The sequence below is a fragment of the Myxocyprinus asiaticus genome, chromosome 25 (genome assembly GCF_019703515.2).
Source record: "Myxocyprinus asiaticus isolate MX2 ecotype Aquarium Trade chromosome 25, UBuf_Myxa_2, whole genome shotgun sequence".
Lineage (NCBI taxonomy): Eukaryota > Metazoa > Chordata > Actinopteri > Cypriniformes > Catostomidae > Myxocyprinus > Myxocyprinus asiaticus.
This window is the reverse complement of record NC_059368.1, coordinates 10,098,122-10,113,072: the sequence shown is the minus strand read 5'-3', so window position 1 is coordinate 10,113,072 and position 14,951 is coordinate 10,098,122. Positions and strand designations below refer to the sequence as shown.

General features: G+C 38.2%; 1 protein-coding gene across 1 annotated transcript; it reads right to left on the bottom strand.

The window, feature by feature from the left end:
• Positions 1–637: 637 nt before the first annotated feature.
• Positions 638–12,531, bottom strand: LOC127416057 (clusterin-like). The gene is made up of 9 exons (XM_051655172.1): positions 12,398–12,531; positions 9,067–9,197; positions 8,419–8,567; positions 7,869–8,039; positions 5,687–6,101; positions 1,975–2,115; positions 1,628–1,854; positions 1,041–1,216; positions 638–916 (listed from the first exon to the last, which is right to left on the bottom strand). Exons 2-9 carry the CDS (start codon positions 9,152–9,154, stop codon positions 904–906), a joined length of 1,380 nt encoding a protein of 459 aa, XP_051511132.1. The 5' UTR covers positions 9,155–9,197; positions 12,398–12,531; the 3' UTR covers positions 638–903.
• Positions 12,532–14,951: the final 2,420 nt, after the last annotated feature.

The following is a 14,951-nucleotide window of genomic DNA, read 5'->3' as shown; positions in this document are numbered from 1 at the left end:
CCCAAGCTATTTTCAGTCCCAACATTTTATATGCCATGCTTTTGTTGGTTTAGTTAGCTTGGATGTTAAGTTAAAGTTGTTTTACTAAAATTATATACCATAATTATGTTTTTAAACGAGTGTGGAAGAGAATGTACACTCTTGTTTGAATCACATGAGAAAATGATCTGGTTATATTTCACCCCAAGATCAAAAGAAAAATAAGAAATTATATTATAAGATAACTATATTTTACATTTTTCAAGCTTTTTATTTATTTTTTTTATTTTTTTACACTGATATTAATTTCTTGACAATGAAGCACCATTTATTCCTCATTACTGTAATATGAACAAATGTCATTCATCACTGAAACTAATTAAAATGATCCTGTCCGGACAGGTTTTTTTTTTTTTTTTTTTTTTTTTTTTTTTTTGTGTAACATGCATAAATTAATTCAGTACAACAAATGCAAGCATGATGTAAAAAAAAAAACAACAACAAAAAAAAATCTAAAAATAGCATATACTTTCTCGTCTTATTTTTGTTTTTCTTGTGATTTTGGGGTGACATTGTTGACAGGTTTTATGAAATTCACCCTTGAAAGGAAAGTTTATATTGCATAATCTTCCTTTATTTCAAGCGTAAGGACAAAGGGAAATTTTGTTTGTTTTATTGGTATTTGACAATGTACAATTGATTATAAATTCATAAGCTGCTATTCTATACAATCTCTGTAGGTAGTCTGAATGTTAAGCAGGATGAGACATCAGGAATAATACTAGACAGCAGAAATCCAGCTACAGCAGTACACCATCTTGCAGTATTCAATGGTATAATTTTAATTCAGAAGGATCCTCTCAGGTACTCATCAGTTTTCCCAGCCAATCCCTCCTTCACTGGAAGTACCCACCCTCCAAGCATTTAGTTTGTGATTCTGGTGATGAAAACATGAATATATTTCATAATCATTCATCAAACTTGAAATGCTCTAATTAGAGTTTGATTTCCAAGAGGTTTTAAAGGAACATTGTAATGGCAAGGTTGTTTAGAAGACTCACACAGTGTTCTGTTTGTAACGATCCAAAGCCTCCTGTGCTACCACCTCAGAGAATTTGGGGTCACTCCAGGGAATGTCTCCTGGCACTGTGAAGCTCATATCTGGCCCATTAAAGAGTTTGACTGACACTTTGGTGTCAGCTGGGTTCTCAGCATTATCTGTGCCTTTTGACATAACCTGCAGGTAAAAATTATATTGGCAATTGACAGATCTGCATTGTGATAGTGATACAAGACAGCCAATGTACCACTTTTCAGCAGATTATTAACTCTTATTCCCAGCAAACACAGAACATACTCCTAATGTTAGCATGTGGTCCCCATTTGTTTGTTTATTTTTTTTCCCCCTTGTGAATGAACTAACATTCTAGGAATGTTCTTTTTTTTTTTTGTTGTTGTTTTTTGTTTTTTAACAACCAAAAACTAAATTTTTCCAAAACATTCTGGGAACCAAAATTTGTTAGCTGGGTTCTTTCAGACAAGCCTTGTGAAAACATGACTATAATACATTTTGGCAATGACATATTTTTAAATCGTGCCTACACATGTAACGTTCCGGCTATCTGATGATTAAGTAATTATTGCTTACTGCCTGTATTTTAAAGAAGCCATCCTCATTTTGGGTGTGGTTAGCTAGAGAGGAAACCCAACCAAACTGCTTGTTGAACAGGTCCAGCACACTAGAGGTGTTGAACATCTGCTCTTCAAATCGCCTTAGAAGGTTGTTGTACTCCTGGGTGAATCTCTCAGCCCTGGCGAGAGCCCTCTCCAGCTCCTCCTTCAAGGGGCCTTCCAGGGGCCGCTTTCCAGAACAATCTGAGGAAGAGAAAGGCTCTCATTGGGCGACTAGAAAATGATCACTGCATATCAATAGCTAAGTTGAAGAGCCAGTTTTCGATTGTGACAAGCCAAATGTTTATCAAATTTTGCACTTACCAATGTGCTGGATCTCTTTACATTTCTCACACTCTTCTTTTAATTTAATGCAACCTGCAGAATTACGACGGATCTCCCTGCAGGTCATCTGATCATTTCCAAACGGTTTGGTTATGATCACGTCCTCATTCACTCTTCCATCTGTGAATGGAGGACAAGAAATTAAATGCTACCTGATGTATAACTGTGGCCTTTCAAACAAACAAATAGTATTACAACTGCTGTAAAATGGTATTATAGTGTATTGTAGTGGTGCTGTATAAAATGTTAGTAGTTTTTGCCAAATTCCAGTAGACTTCATTGAATGAGGCTGCCCCCAAACCTTCAAACACATGCCCCTCTCCAAAACCCCACCCTCCAAAGACGTGCCAGCAAACCCGAACACATACAATAAAATTCAGAGAGCATTCTCTGATTGGCTAGAAACAACACCAACAAAAAAAACTTGTGTTTAAAATGATCTCATGAATTCGTAAAAAATAAGATGAGATGGCAAAATCGTAAGACTTTGTGTGAAAACGTACAATCAACCAAACAAATCCGCTTTCCACGTGTCCGTGTTGACCCCAATGTTTTGTTTCATCCTTGTTTAACTAAATGTGTGTCCAGGCAAAGGTAAACTTAATGAAGTGAAACACCATACCCAGACCCTAAATCTAACCATGATTGTAATGAGAAAACCCAGCTGGGTTGGACGGAAGTAAAATACACTTTCATTTTACGAATGAGCAGTTGTGATATTTTTCAAAACTTTAACCCCTAACCCAAACTCCATACCTAAACTTAACCATAAAGTGTAACACCTTACTTAGACCCTAACCATAATGATGATAGTACTGCAAAAAGCCCTGGTGTGTATGATGGAACAAAGAGAAACTTCGGAGTTCATAATGTGTGTTGTAATTTATTTGGTCATTTTAACGTCTAACCCAAACCCAATACCTAAACCTAAACCTAACCATAAATTTGAACCTGTGACCATTATTGCAATTGATGAATACTTTTTGTGTACCATGGAAGAAAGGAATTATGAGGGTTTTGAAGGAGACGAGGGAATCGTATGTGATAGATTGATCACGATGTGGTACTATTTAAGAATTCTCATCAGAGTGTTTATAGGCTAAGGTTTCATAGAGACATCACAGGCCTCCTTTGTATCTGGTAACACATTAACATGCGTTATATGTCTGGATAGTAGGCTATCTGGATATTCTTTAGCTGGATTGCATTTACAACCTTGCATTCCAGTTTGTGTCCACTGCGATTGGGTTGCGATCTGATCACAGTTACCCACACAAAATGGAAAAATATATATTATATATTATAAATATATATAATAAATATTACATCAGATGCTTCGGTAACTTTTTCCATAATTTTGGCAGTTCAGACCTTTTCCTGCATTGAAAATTTCTGCTACCACCAAAGCTAAATTTATGCTGCTGATGCAAATGTAATGAAATTCATCTCGCATTCGGCAGTTTATACACACTAAATACGCAAGTGTCATATGAGCCACATAGCAGAGAGATGCGAGTGGGGATTTGAGGAGTATTTTACCGTTAAATTGGGTAACAAGATCACAAGATGGCAGTGTCTGTTGTGTTCTTCACATTACATAATAAATAGAAAAAGGCAAGAACCTGCAAGTCAGTCCACTGTTGGCCATCTTTGGAATGCTCTCGGGAGGCTGTTTCCAGTCATGCCGGTGCAGCTCCTATCTACTTGAATGGGGAAAGACCGAAATCTCTTTTACCTGTAAGATGGGACTTCCTTTCTACATCCATTGATCATTGGGTGCTAGAGCTTATTGGTTCGGTGTTCAAGTTTCTCCCATTCATTTAAATAGAAGTGGCCCATCTCTACTAAATAGTCTCTGCTATAGCGGAGACCTCAACCTCATTCTGTTATTAATTATTCTATTTAGTTGCATCTGGATGACAAAAATGCATTTGCTTTTATGCTACACCTTCCTTGAATGTGGTCAGAATTTGTCACTGACCACCTCCGAATGTGCTTTCATTGATCCAGTCACAACGTGTCTTTGGTGTATTTACTCAAGCATTTCATGCGATCAAGCGCTATCCGATTGCGATCTGATAACGAAAATGTATTTAAACGCCAAGTGTAAATGGGGCCACAGGTATGCACTGCAAAAAAAAAAAAAATCCCTTTTACTGCACTCTGACTTTTTCACTTGTTTAAAATGTGCCAGTGTAGCCAGACAAAATATACTTGTATTCAAGATACACTATATTGCCAAAAGTATTCGCTCACCCATCCAAATAATTGAATTCAGGTGTTCCAATCACTTCCATGGCCACAGGTGTATAAAATGAAGCACCTAGGCATGCAGACTGCTTCTACAAACATTTGTGAAAGAATGGGCCGCTCAGGAGCTCAGTGAATTCCAGCATGGTACTGTGATAGGATGCCACCTGTGCAACAAATCCAGTCGTGAAATTTCCTCGCTACTAAATATTCCACAGTCAACTGTCAGTGGTATTATAACAAAGTGGAAGCGATTGGGAATGACAGCAACTAAAATGACAGAGCGGGGTCAGCGGATGCTGAGGCGCATAGTGCGCAGAGGTCGCCAACTTTCTGCAGAGTCAATCGCTACAGACCTCCAAAGTTCATGTGGCCTTCAGATTAGCTCAAGAACAGTGCATAGAGAGCTTCATGGAATGGGTTTCCATGGCCGAGCAGCTGCATCCAAGCCATACATCACCAAGTGCAATACAAAGCGTCAGATGCAGTGGTGTAAAGCACACCGCCACTGGACTCTAGAGCAGTGGAGACGCGTTCTCTGGAGTGACGAATCACGCTTCTCCATCTGGCAATCTGATGGACGAGTCTGGGTTTGGCGGTTGCCAGGAGAACGGTACTTGTCTGACTGCATTGTGCCAACTGTGAAATTTGGTGGAGGGGGGATTATGGTGTGGGGTTGTTTTTCAGGAGTTGGGCTTGGCCCCTTAGTTCCAGTGAAAGGAACTCTGAATGCTTCAGCATACCAAGAGATTTTGGACAATTCCATGCTCCCAACTTTGTGGGAACAGTTTGGGGATGGCCCCTTCCTGTTCCAACATGACTGCGCACCAGTGCACAAAGCAAGGTCCGTAAAGACATGGATGAGCGAGTTTGGTGTGGAAGAACTTGACTGGCCTGCACAGAGTCCTGGCCTCAACCCGATAGAGCACCTTTGGGATGAATTAGAGCGAAGACTGCGAGCCAGGCCTTCTCGTCCAACATCAGTGTCTGACCTCACAAATGCGCTTCTGGAAGAATGGTCAAAAATTCCCATAAACACACTCCTAAACCTTGTGGAAAGCCTTCCCAGAAGAGTTGAAGCTGTTATAGCTGCAAAGGGTGGGCCGACGTCATATTAAACCCTATGGATTAAGAATGGGATGTCACTTAAGTTCATATGCGTCTAAAGGCAGATGAGCAAATACTTTTGGCAATATAGTGTATATTCTCTAAAAAACTTCTAAATATCATAGAAAGTTTACAAGTAAATATATCTACAAGACAAACTACTCAAGAATAAGATTTGTGTGTGTGTGTGTGATTTTCTCAGGACACCCGTTTGAGTGATATCTGTCTTGTAGGAACATTTTAAGCATGGTATTCCCCATAATATTTCTGACAGCACATTTTTGTTGTTGTCCAAATGTTACTGCATCCAGGCTTGGTAAATCCTGACATTTACCCTCTGAGGGGAAATCCATATCATTTCCCACATAGGGCCCAAATGATTCCATCATGTTTCTCGCCATCTCCATCATGGGCCGGAACATGCTATGGAAGCCATGGAACCCAGGGTCATGCAGGGGCGACCTGTAGACACGAGCAGACCGGCTGGCTGTTGCATCTGGCCTGCCAAAGATGCTGGGCATACGGAAGGGACTGGGGAAGAAGCTGGGCTGGTGGAAGGCATGCATGTGGTCAAAAACCCTCATGCTGTCCATGAAGATGTGGTCCACTCCATCGGCCACCTCTGTATAGCGTTCCTCCAGGTCCTGGAAGTGTTTGGTCTGCTTCTGGTCCTGGTCCACCAGAGATTCAATGTTCTGCCCATTTATCCAGATTGAGATGGGAGAACTCCTGTTCAAAACCTCCTCCAGCTAAAGGGCAAATAAAGAAAAGAATGGCTTCCAACTTTAAAATGAAATAAGGTAGAGTGGTACAGTGGCCCAAATTAAATATTAAGACTCTTAAGCCACACTTTAATTGTCTGAATGAAATTGCATTCAATAAAAAATCAAACCATATTCAAACATAAGATGCTAGGGCTTTTCTTGGAACTAACTTCACTTCTCTGAGCCATTTTTGCAATTACTTTTAACCAGCTGGTGTCAAGGACATTTTTAGTGGATGTATGAATGTTACACCTATATAGCACTTTTCTGACACTACATTCAAAGCAATTTACTCTACATAGTTACCAGGGGACTCTTCTCAACCACCACCAGTGTGCAGCATTCACCTGGATGATGTGACGGTGCGCTCACCACACACCAGTTGTTGGTGGAGAGGAGGGAGTAGAGCGATACAGCCAAATAATGGATGGATTACTGTAATCTAATTACTTTTTTAGTACAGTACAAAAAGTACTGCTTAAAGGGATAGTTCAACCAAAAATGAAAATTCTCTCATAATTTACTCACCCTCATGCCATCCCAGATGTGTATGACTTTCTTCTGCAGGACACAAAGATTTTCAGAAGAATGTCTCAACTCTGTAGGTCCATACAATGTAGGAGAATGGTGGCTAGGCCTTTTAAGCTCCAAAAAGGAGATCAAGTCAGCATAAGGGTAATCCAAATGACGCCAGTGGTTTAATCAATATCTTCCCAAGTGATCGAGTTGGTTTTGGGCAAAAACAGTACAAAATGTAACTCCTTTTTCACTCTACATCTTGCCATTGCAGTCTCATCATGATTTCAAGCTTGATTACACTTCCTAGTGCATGCGCAGAGTGGTAGATGGTGCTATAGGAAGTGTAATAGAGCTTGAAATCATGATCACCAAGGAGACTGTTGAAAAAGGAGTTATGTTTTGGTCTGTTCTCACCAAAACCAACTGGATAACTTCAGAAGACATTGATTTAACCATGGAGTTTGATGGATTATTATGATTATGCTGACTTGATCTGCTTTTTGGAGCTTCAAAGGCCTGGCCACCATTCACTTGCATTGAATGGATGATGTGTTGCTGATGTATTGCTGGTTGATATTATTCTTCTAAAAATCTTTGTGTTCTTCAGAAGAAAGTCATACACATCTTAGATGGCATGAGGGCGAGTAAATGATGAGAGAATTCTCATTTTTGGGTGAACTAACCAAGTAGCATTTTAAATTCCTGAAATCAGATTAAAGTTACTGACTTTCAATTAAGTTACTTTTAATTACCTGGGTTAGGTGACATTTCTTGTAACATGTATAATACATTTTAAACATGAATTATATTAATATGTACATCCGTTTGAGTGTTGCGACAGCTGATGTTGAAGTGTTGCCCCCTGACAAGTTTTATGAACTAGAAGAACATTGTTTTGAATTCATTGAAAAAGAAATCTTAAGTTTTCTTGTGAAAAATTATTTCTAAAGTAACTTCAAAATATATTGTAGGTTAATTTGATTGTTTTTTCAGTAAAGTAATCAGTAAAGTCAGTAATCTGAATACAATTTGTAGTAATTAGTCAGTTAATTTAGTTTTTAGTTAATTTCTATTTTTGAGAATCTGTCTCGACACTGGTTTTAACATTTGAAATTTAAATTTTTGTGGAATGTTTTGCTTGAAAAGTGTGCCACTTGGTTTATCTAATGCAATGACATTCAAACATCTTTAAGTGTCCAAATACATTTTGGGGTCACTGTGTCTCAGACTCGCCTGTCGTCCCACAAGGCCGGCTCCACTGCTGCAGGTGCGTGAGTAATACTTTACACAGGTGCTTCTCAAACAAGGCTTACACTCCTCCCACAGAGCCTGCATGGTTTCATTACACACTCTCTGTTCCTCACTCAGCTTCTTCTCCATCTCCTGAGCGGTCTTCAGGGCATTCTAATGGACAAAGCAGCAAAAAACTCATGATCCCAACAAGAGAAAGTCCTCTATTGTAATATGTACATATAATATCTATCTGCAAAATCAGTTCTAATCTTGGACGGGTGAAATGGAAATGGAACAGATAGTTTTCCAGATGTAAGAGTATATGCAAATTATAATGTTCCACATGTTATGTAAGTTTTTGGTTTTTTTCCCCAAGCTTTTATATATACCATTGTTTGTACATTTTTTTTATTCAGCTTCAAGTTTTGCTATAATAATTCAGCAGCTAGACCAGCATGGAAATTCATAAGTCTACGGCAGGGATCAGTGAAAATATTACGAAAGGACTCTAGGTAATGTTGCTTTGGAGAAATGTTGCTGCCTGTCTCACATCTTTCTGTTGCTTGGTTTTCTCCAGTTCTGACAAGAACCTCTTGTGGTCCTCTTCTGATTTCTCCATCACAGTCTTCATCTCTTTCACCCCAGTGATGGCATTTTCGATCTGTTTATCCAGGTACTTTTCACCAAACGCTGAGATCTCTGCCAATAAGCCAAGACAGACATTGACTTCCAGTACCGCAAATAAGACACAGTATGAGTGTTTCTTCAACTTATCTTTATTTCATCTCAAGCTTGCTAATCACTGTCACTTTTGTCGACTTGGTTAACAAGTGCACTAACTTTCAAAAAAGCTTTATTGGGGTCAAACTCTTTGGTGTGGTGGAAATGATGGCACAGCTGTGGGGCAGTCATAATAATTAGTATTTTAGAATGGATTTATATACTGTAGTTTCATATTGAAATTATGGGTCTGGGACAAGATAAAGTGATAAAATGTATTTGAAAAGTACCAAAAATAAATGATGAAGGCATGATAAAAAGTCTGTTTTAATGTGACCTTCATATGACAAAAAGGAAAAGGTTTAAACATATTCATTTTAATAAAAATCAACCCCTGGTAGATGAAATTGTCCAAAGTTGAAGAAACACCCATAACTGCACATCTGAAAAGTTTAGTAAAAATTGTCTTTTAACTTACGATTGAGTTCTTCTTTAGTTGGGGGTAGCAGACACTCAACAGAAAGGTAGAGTAGAGAAAGCCCCAGTAGAGACCATGAGACCTTCATCTTTGGTGACTGCTTGTGTCCAGATTTCAGATGCTGTCTAACACTGAAACAGAAGCCACGAAGTTGTGGGCTGCTCAATAGTGAAGTTATTGTGGTATTTTTACAATTATTTTTTTATTTTTTATTTTTTTAACTTGTTTTAAATAGGTTGTGGAGAAAGTGACTCAGCAAGTTTATGACCACAAACAATTGTGAATTGACACTTTATGTGGTTTGTGTAAGACACTGTCCTACAGACTGTGTGGGCAATGAATCCTTTGTATCAATGCATCTATTTAAAGCTCTGGTACAAACAGTAGTGCTGACTTTGTCAGCCGGTGACCTTTATGTTTTTGTAATGTTGATAAGACGCAGCAGGGGGTAATTTTCTTACAACAAAGGCCATACAAACATTTTAGTGTTTCAAAGTTGTGCCATTTCGCTGCTGAATAAAAGCCTAAGCTGGTTTGCTGCTCTTAGCTGGTCTCCTAGCCTGGTCAGTCTGGTCTTGTTTGCTAGTTTTAGATAATGTTTTGGGCAGTTGTCAGCTGGTCAGGCTAAACCAGCTAAACGTCCAGCATTTTTCCAACAGGATTTGTACATATTCTTTATTAGCTGTTTAACTATAGCCAAAGATTTCTGGCTCTTTCAAGATACTATTTCTGCAACATGTCATCAGATGGAATCAGACCAAAAAGATTTCAATCAGTGAAAGTGTTGGAACCTCTGAACTATTATATGTTCTCTCTGGCTGATTACATGGATTTGACAGAAAATCCCCCTTAGCAAAAGCTTTTGGAATGGTTATTCTGACAACGCTTAATCCCAGTTTTCTGAGTATTCGTGAGTGTGGGTGATTCTAAGTAGGTTAAACTTTAGCCATTGCTCCAATAAAGCTGAACTTTTAATCATGGTGGTATTCTCAAATATTGAGATGTCATTGCTCCGCAACAGCTGCTGTTGAGTTCATAATTCACACCAGAGCTCAAGGTAAACATCATAAAAGCATTGTCCTGGGGAAGGAAGTTTTATGAAAAAGTCACCCTTAGGGGTGAGGCAGACCTTTCACTGGGGGTATGTGTACATAAAGACCCAAACTCGGCCAAATTAAAGCCAGGAGCCTAGTTATGTAAGGAACATTCAGGCAACTGTTTTCACCACACAAATGTTAACAGAAAGAGCCAGTGACCAGAGACAAATCCAGAGTACTTTAATGGACAGTTACTGTTTTGTTTATCCCAAAATATAAAATTTACTCACCCTCATGCCATCACAGATTTGTATGACTTTCTTTCAAAGAACACAAATGAAGAGTTTTAAAGGAATATCTCAGCTCTGTAGCCCCATACAAAGCAAGTGAATGGGGACCAAAATTTTGAAGCCGAAAAAGCACATAAAGGCAGCATAAAAGTAATCCATAAGAGTCCAGTGGTTAAATCTATATCTTCAGAAGCGATATGATAGGTGTGGGTGAGAAACTGATAAATACTGAAGTCCATTTTTACTATCAATCTCCACTTTCACATTCTTCTTGTGTTTTTGGTGATTCGCATTCTTCGTGCATATCACCACCTACTGGGCAGGGAGGAGAATTTATAGGGAAGAAAGGACTTAAAAATGTATCTGTTTCTCACCCACATCTATCATATCTCTTCTGAAGATTTAGATTTAACCACTGGAGTCATATGGATTACTTTTATGCTGCCTTTATGTGCTTTTACGAACTTCAGAATTTTGGTACCCATTCACTTGCATTGTATGGACCTACAGAGCTGAAATATTCTTCTAAATATTTACATTTACCTTTCATTTTTAGGTGGACTATTCCTTCAAATATGGTGCAAGACCTGTAGTTTTAATTTATTTTTGTATTTAGTATAATTTGCCCAAAAATGAAAAAACTGTCATTTACACACCCTCATGTCTTTCTATGAGTTACTGTATAAATAGCAGAATATCCAAGCTGCTCTTTTCCATACAATGAAAATGAATGGTGACCACAGCTGTCAAGCAAGATTTTCAATAAACACTTTAAGTTTGAGCCTGTTCCTCACAAAAAGCTATCAAATGGCATTAAATAAAATCATGAATTATATAACTTCTCTTATGGTACTTTTATTGTGCTTTTTTTTTTTGCCCTTTTTAGGAGCTTGACGGCCTCTGGTCACCATCCACTTTCATTGTGTGGAAGAGAGCAGCTTAGAAATTCTGCTAAACATCTTCCTTTGTCTTACATGGAAGAAAGTAAGTCAAGGGGTGAGGAACAACAGTAGTGTGAGTACATGATGACAGAATGTTCATTTTTTTGGTGAATTATCCTTTAAAGGGTAAAAAAAAAAAAAACATTGACTTTCCTAAAAAAAAAACAAAAAAAAAACAAATACAGAATTTTGCAAGCATATTACTTTATCTTCTTGTTTTCCTCATTTGAATTAACCTTGTCCTTGTGCTTAATCTCGGAGAGTTTTGGTGATATTTGTTTTTCTCTGCAGTTCTAGATGTTTCTCTTTGCCTAGAATGAGATTATAAATCTCTGGTATGCGGTGTTTATAAGGAACAAAGTGTATCATAGATGGCATGTCCTGAGTGAGAGGATTTGCTTTGTTTAATGATATCTTGCTAGGGCACAGTATGCGTCCTGAATGCAGTTGACCTGGTTTAGCTCCCATCAAATTCCTCAAATCAATACAAATCCTCGCAGGCAAGGCACGTTCAAACGCAGCCCAGCCAAACAGCTCGACTTTTTGGATGACATTATCCAAGTGTGGTTGGACTGTAATTCATAAACAGCATAAAAGAGGTTTATTATGAACTTTTTTTTTTAAATTAGAAAAATATTGGGATTACATTTTATGCTATCTCATTCCAAGTAAAATAGCACAAAACAAAATCGTGTTTACATTCTTGCAGCAGTGGGTTATTGGCTCAGTTTCAACTTTTGACAAACATAATTTCATAAATGCAACAAACTGTACTCCACAAAGATGTTATAATGTAGACACCAAATATCAAATTTATAAATATTACATCATTTGAATCTGTCTACGAAGAGTATAATGTGATGAAAGGATGATATATAAATAATATAAGAATATTAAGTGTGTGTGTGTCTAAGATATATATATATATATATATATATATATATATATATATAATCAATTATATGATCATTTAAAATCAAACCAATTATTCTCTATAAAAACATTTATAAATGCATTAGTTTCAAATGGCAAAACGTCCTTTCAATTTTCCCCTTGTACTTACCTTGTCTTGATCTTTGATGCTTGATTCTTCCTTGCAGATGAACTGTGCCTTCTCTGATAGGTTTATATACTGAAAGGCAGGGGGATGTTGTCCACGTGATTCAGGGGATGAGAATGCCCATGGCTTTGGACTTTTCCAGAAATTGTGTCATTCTTAACAGCAGAGGCTGTCTCTGTCCAGAAGTGGGCAATATTGCTCCATCTTGCTCATATGACTGCACTTATGGAAGCACAGCCTGAACAAGGGCTTTACGGGAAAATGGCTTTTTAGAGTTTACTGGCAAAGACAGTATATGGACAATTCATTATAGTCAGTGCGTTCCAACATTGAATAATGGCGAATCACCATAGGCGTTAAAGTGACCTGCTTAAACACAAAACATCTGCTCTATTGGTGCAGAAACTATTCCACCAAATCACGTGGGAGTCCCACACAGACACTGGTGCTGAAATGAAGTAAACAAATGTGCCATTTTTTGCAGGTTATACAAGCTAGACATTAATAAGCAACCTGGACTAGACTTGTTACAGCCACTTATCAACCGCCCAGCTCCCAGATGGCTACAGTTATGTGGCATTTATTTTTTTCTGTGACACATACTGATTATGTAACATTACTCAAAATGATCTTAAAGGGATAGTTCTGCCAAAAATATTTTTATTTATTTATTTATTTTTACTTTTTACTCACTTTCATGTCATTCCAAGCCTGTATGACTTTGTTCCATGAAGTACAAAAGGTTATTTTAATGAAGAATATCCCGGTCACTTTTTTCCATATAACGAAAATGAATGAGGACTGAGGCAGTTAATCTTCAGATTGTTAAAAAGCACCATAAAAGTATGAAAAAGTAGTCAATACTACTGGTGCTTTATATTTAAAGTTTTGTTTGAGGAAAAAAATAAAATCAGACATCACTACTTCTCATAAACTCTCAGCGGAATTCAAGCTTTTCAATAAATAATGACTTAAATTTCAATCTGTTCCTCACACAGTCACTATCGTATCTTCAGAAGACTTGGAATCTAGCATATGAGTGGTATGGTGCACTTTTATGACACTTTTATTGTGGATTTTGTCATGTTGGAGTTTGTTGACACCCCACGGGAAAGTCAAACATGTCATTACTTGTCATAGGTAGCTTTCACCCTCTCAATCTAAATTTCTTTTAATTTTTGTGGGATATTCCAGCAACTTTTAAAATGACAGTTAACCAAAAAATGAAAATTCTGTCATCATTGACTCACGTTCGTGTTGTTACAAACCAGGATGACTGACTTTCTACTGTTAAAGGGATAGTTAACCTAAAAATGTGAGAAATTCTTTCATCATTTACTCACCCAAGACTCCAGTGGTTAAATCCATGTCTTCAGAAGTGATATGTTAGGTGTGGGTGAGATCAATATTTAAGTCCTTTTTTACTGTAAGTCTCCATTTTCATCAATGTGAAAGTAAAAGTGGAGAAGTCATACACATCTGTGATGGCATGAGGGTGAGTAAATGATAAGATAATGTTCATTTTTAGGTGAACTAAACCTTTAAGCACAAAAGAAAATGTTAGGCAAAAGTTAGCCTCAATCACCATACACTTTCATACAGTAAAAAAAGTTGAAAATGAATGGTGACTCATGAAAGTGAATGGTGATTGTGGTTAACATTCTGCCTAACAGAAGGGGGTGGGGTGAGTCATACAGGTTTTGAACCACATGAGTGTAAATGTGTAAATAATTAAAGAATTTGGGGGGCCTAGGTTGATCAGCGAGTACTGACGCTGACTGCCACCCCTGGAGTCGCAAGTTCGAATCCAGGGTGTGCTGAGTGACTCCAGCCAGGTCTCCTAAGCAACCAAATTGGCCCGGTTGCTAGGGGGTAGAGTCACATGGGGTAACCTCCTCGTGGTCGCGATTAGTGGTTCTCGCTCTCGATGGGGCACGTGGTAAGTTGTGTGTGAATCACGGAGAATAGCATGAGCCTCAACGTGCGGCGTCTCCACGGTGTCATGCACAACGAGCCACGTGATAAGATACGCGGATTGACTGTCTCAGAAGCGGAGGCAACCGAGACTTGACCTCCGCCACCCGAATTGAGGTGAGTAACCGCGCCACCACGAGGACCTACTGAGTAGTGGGAATTGGGCATTCCAAATTGGGGATAAAAATAAAAAAATAATGAAAGAATTTTCATTTTTGGGTGAGCTTTCCCTTTAAATGTCAGGATAGCACAGCTGGCATGGCACATAATTTGCTGATATTTAGGAAATGGTGATGCAAATCCTGTTTTTAAGCTGTGTGAGATGCACACTGTAGGAGTATGTCTGTGCCCACATTTTCCCCCACAGGACATGTGGGCAAACAATCAACATGGCCAGACAAACAGCTAAACCTTAAAGCCACATCCTCTTTATGATGTCATGTGTCTGTAAAATGTTTTCATATCATACCACTCTTAAAATACAACACAATATGGTCTGTTTTTCTCTTGAGTCCCATTTTGAATTAATTAGTGGCGCTTACTAAGGCAAGAATCACTATTATTACTGCTCATTCAAATCCCT

Bases quoted from the DNA above. Each gene is read 5' to 3' on its own strand.
- LOC127416057 (XM_051655172.1), bottom strand. From the start codon at position 9,154: ATGAAGGTCTCATGGTCTCTACTGGGGCTTTCTCTACTCTACCTTTCT. The intron at 8,040-8,418 runs GTGAGACAGGCA...TTTGTCCATTAG, and splicing joins AAACCAAGCAACAGAAAGAT to AATGCCCTGAAGACCGCTCA. The intron at 1,217-1,627 runs GTAAGCAATAAT...TTTTACCTGCAG, and splicing joins GCTTCTTTAAAATACAGGCA to GTTATGTCAAAAGGCACAGA.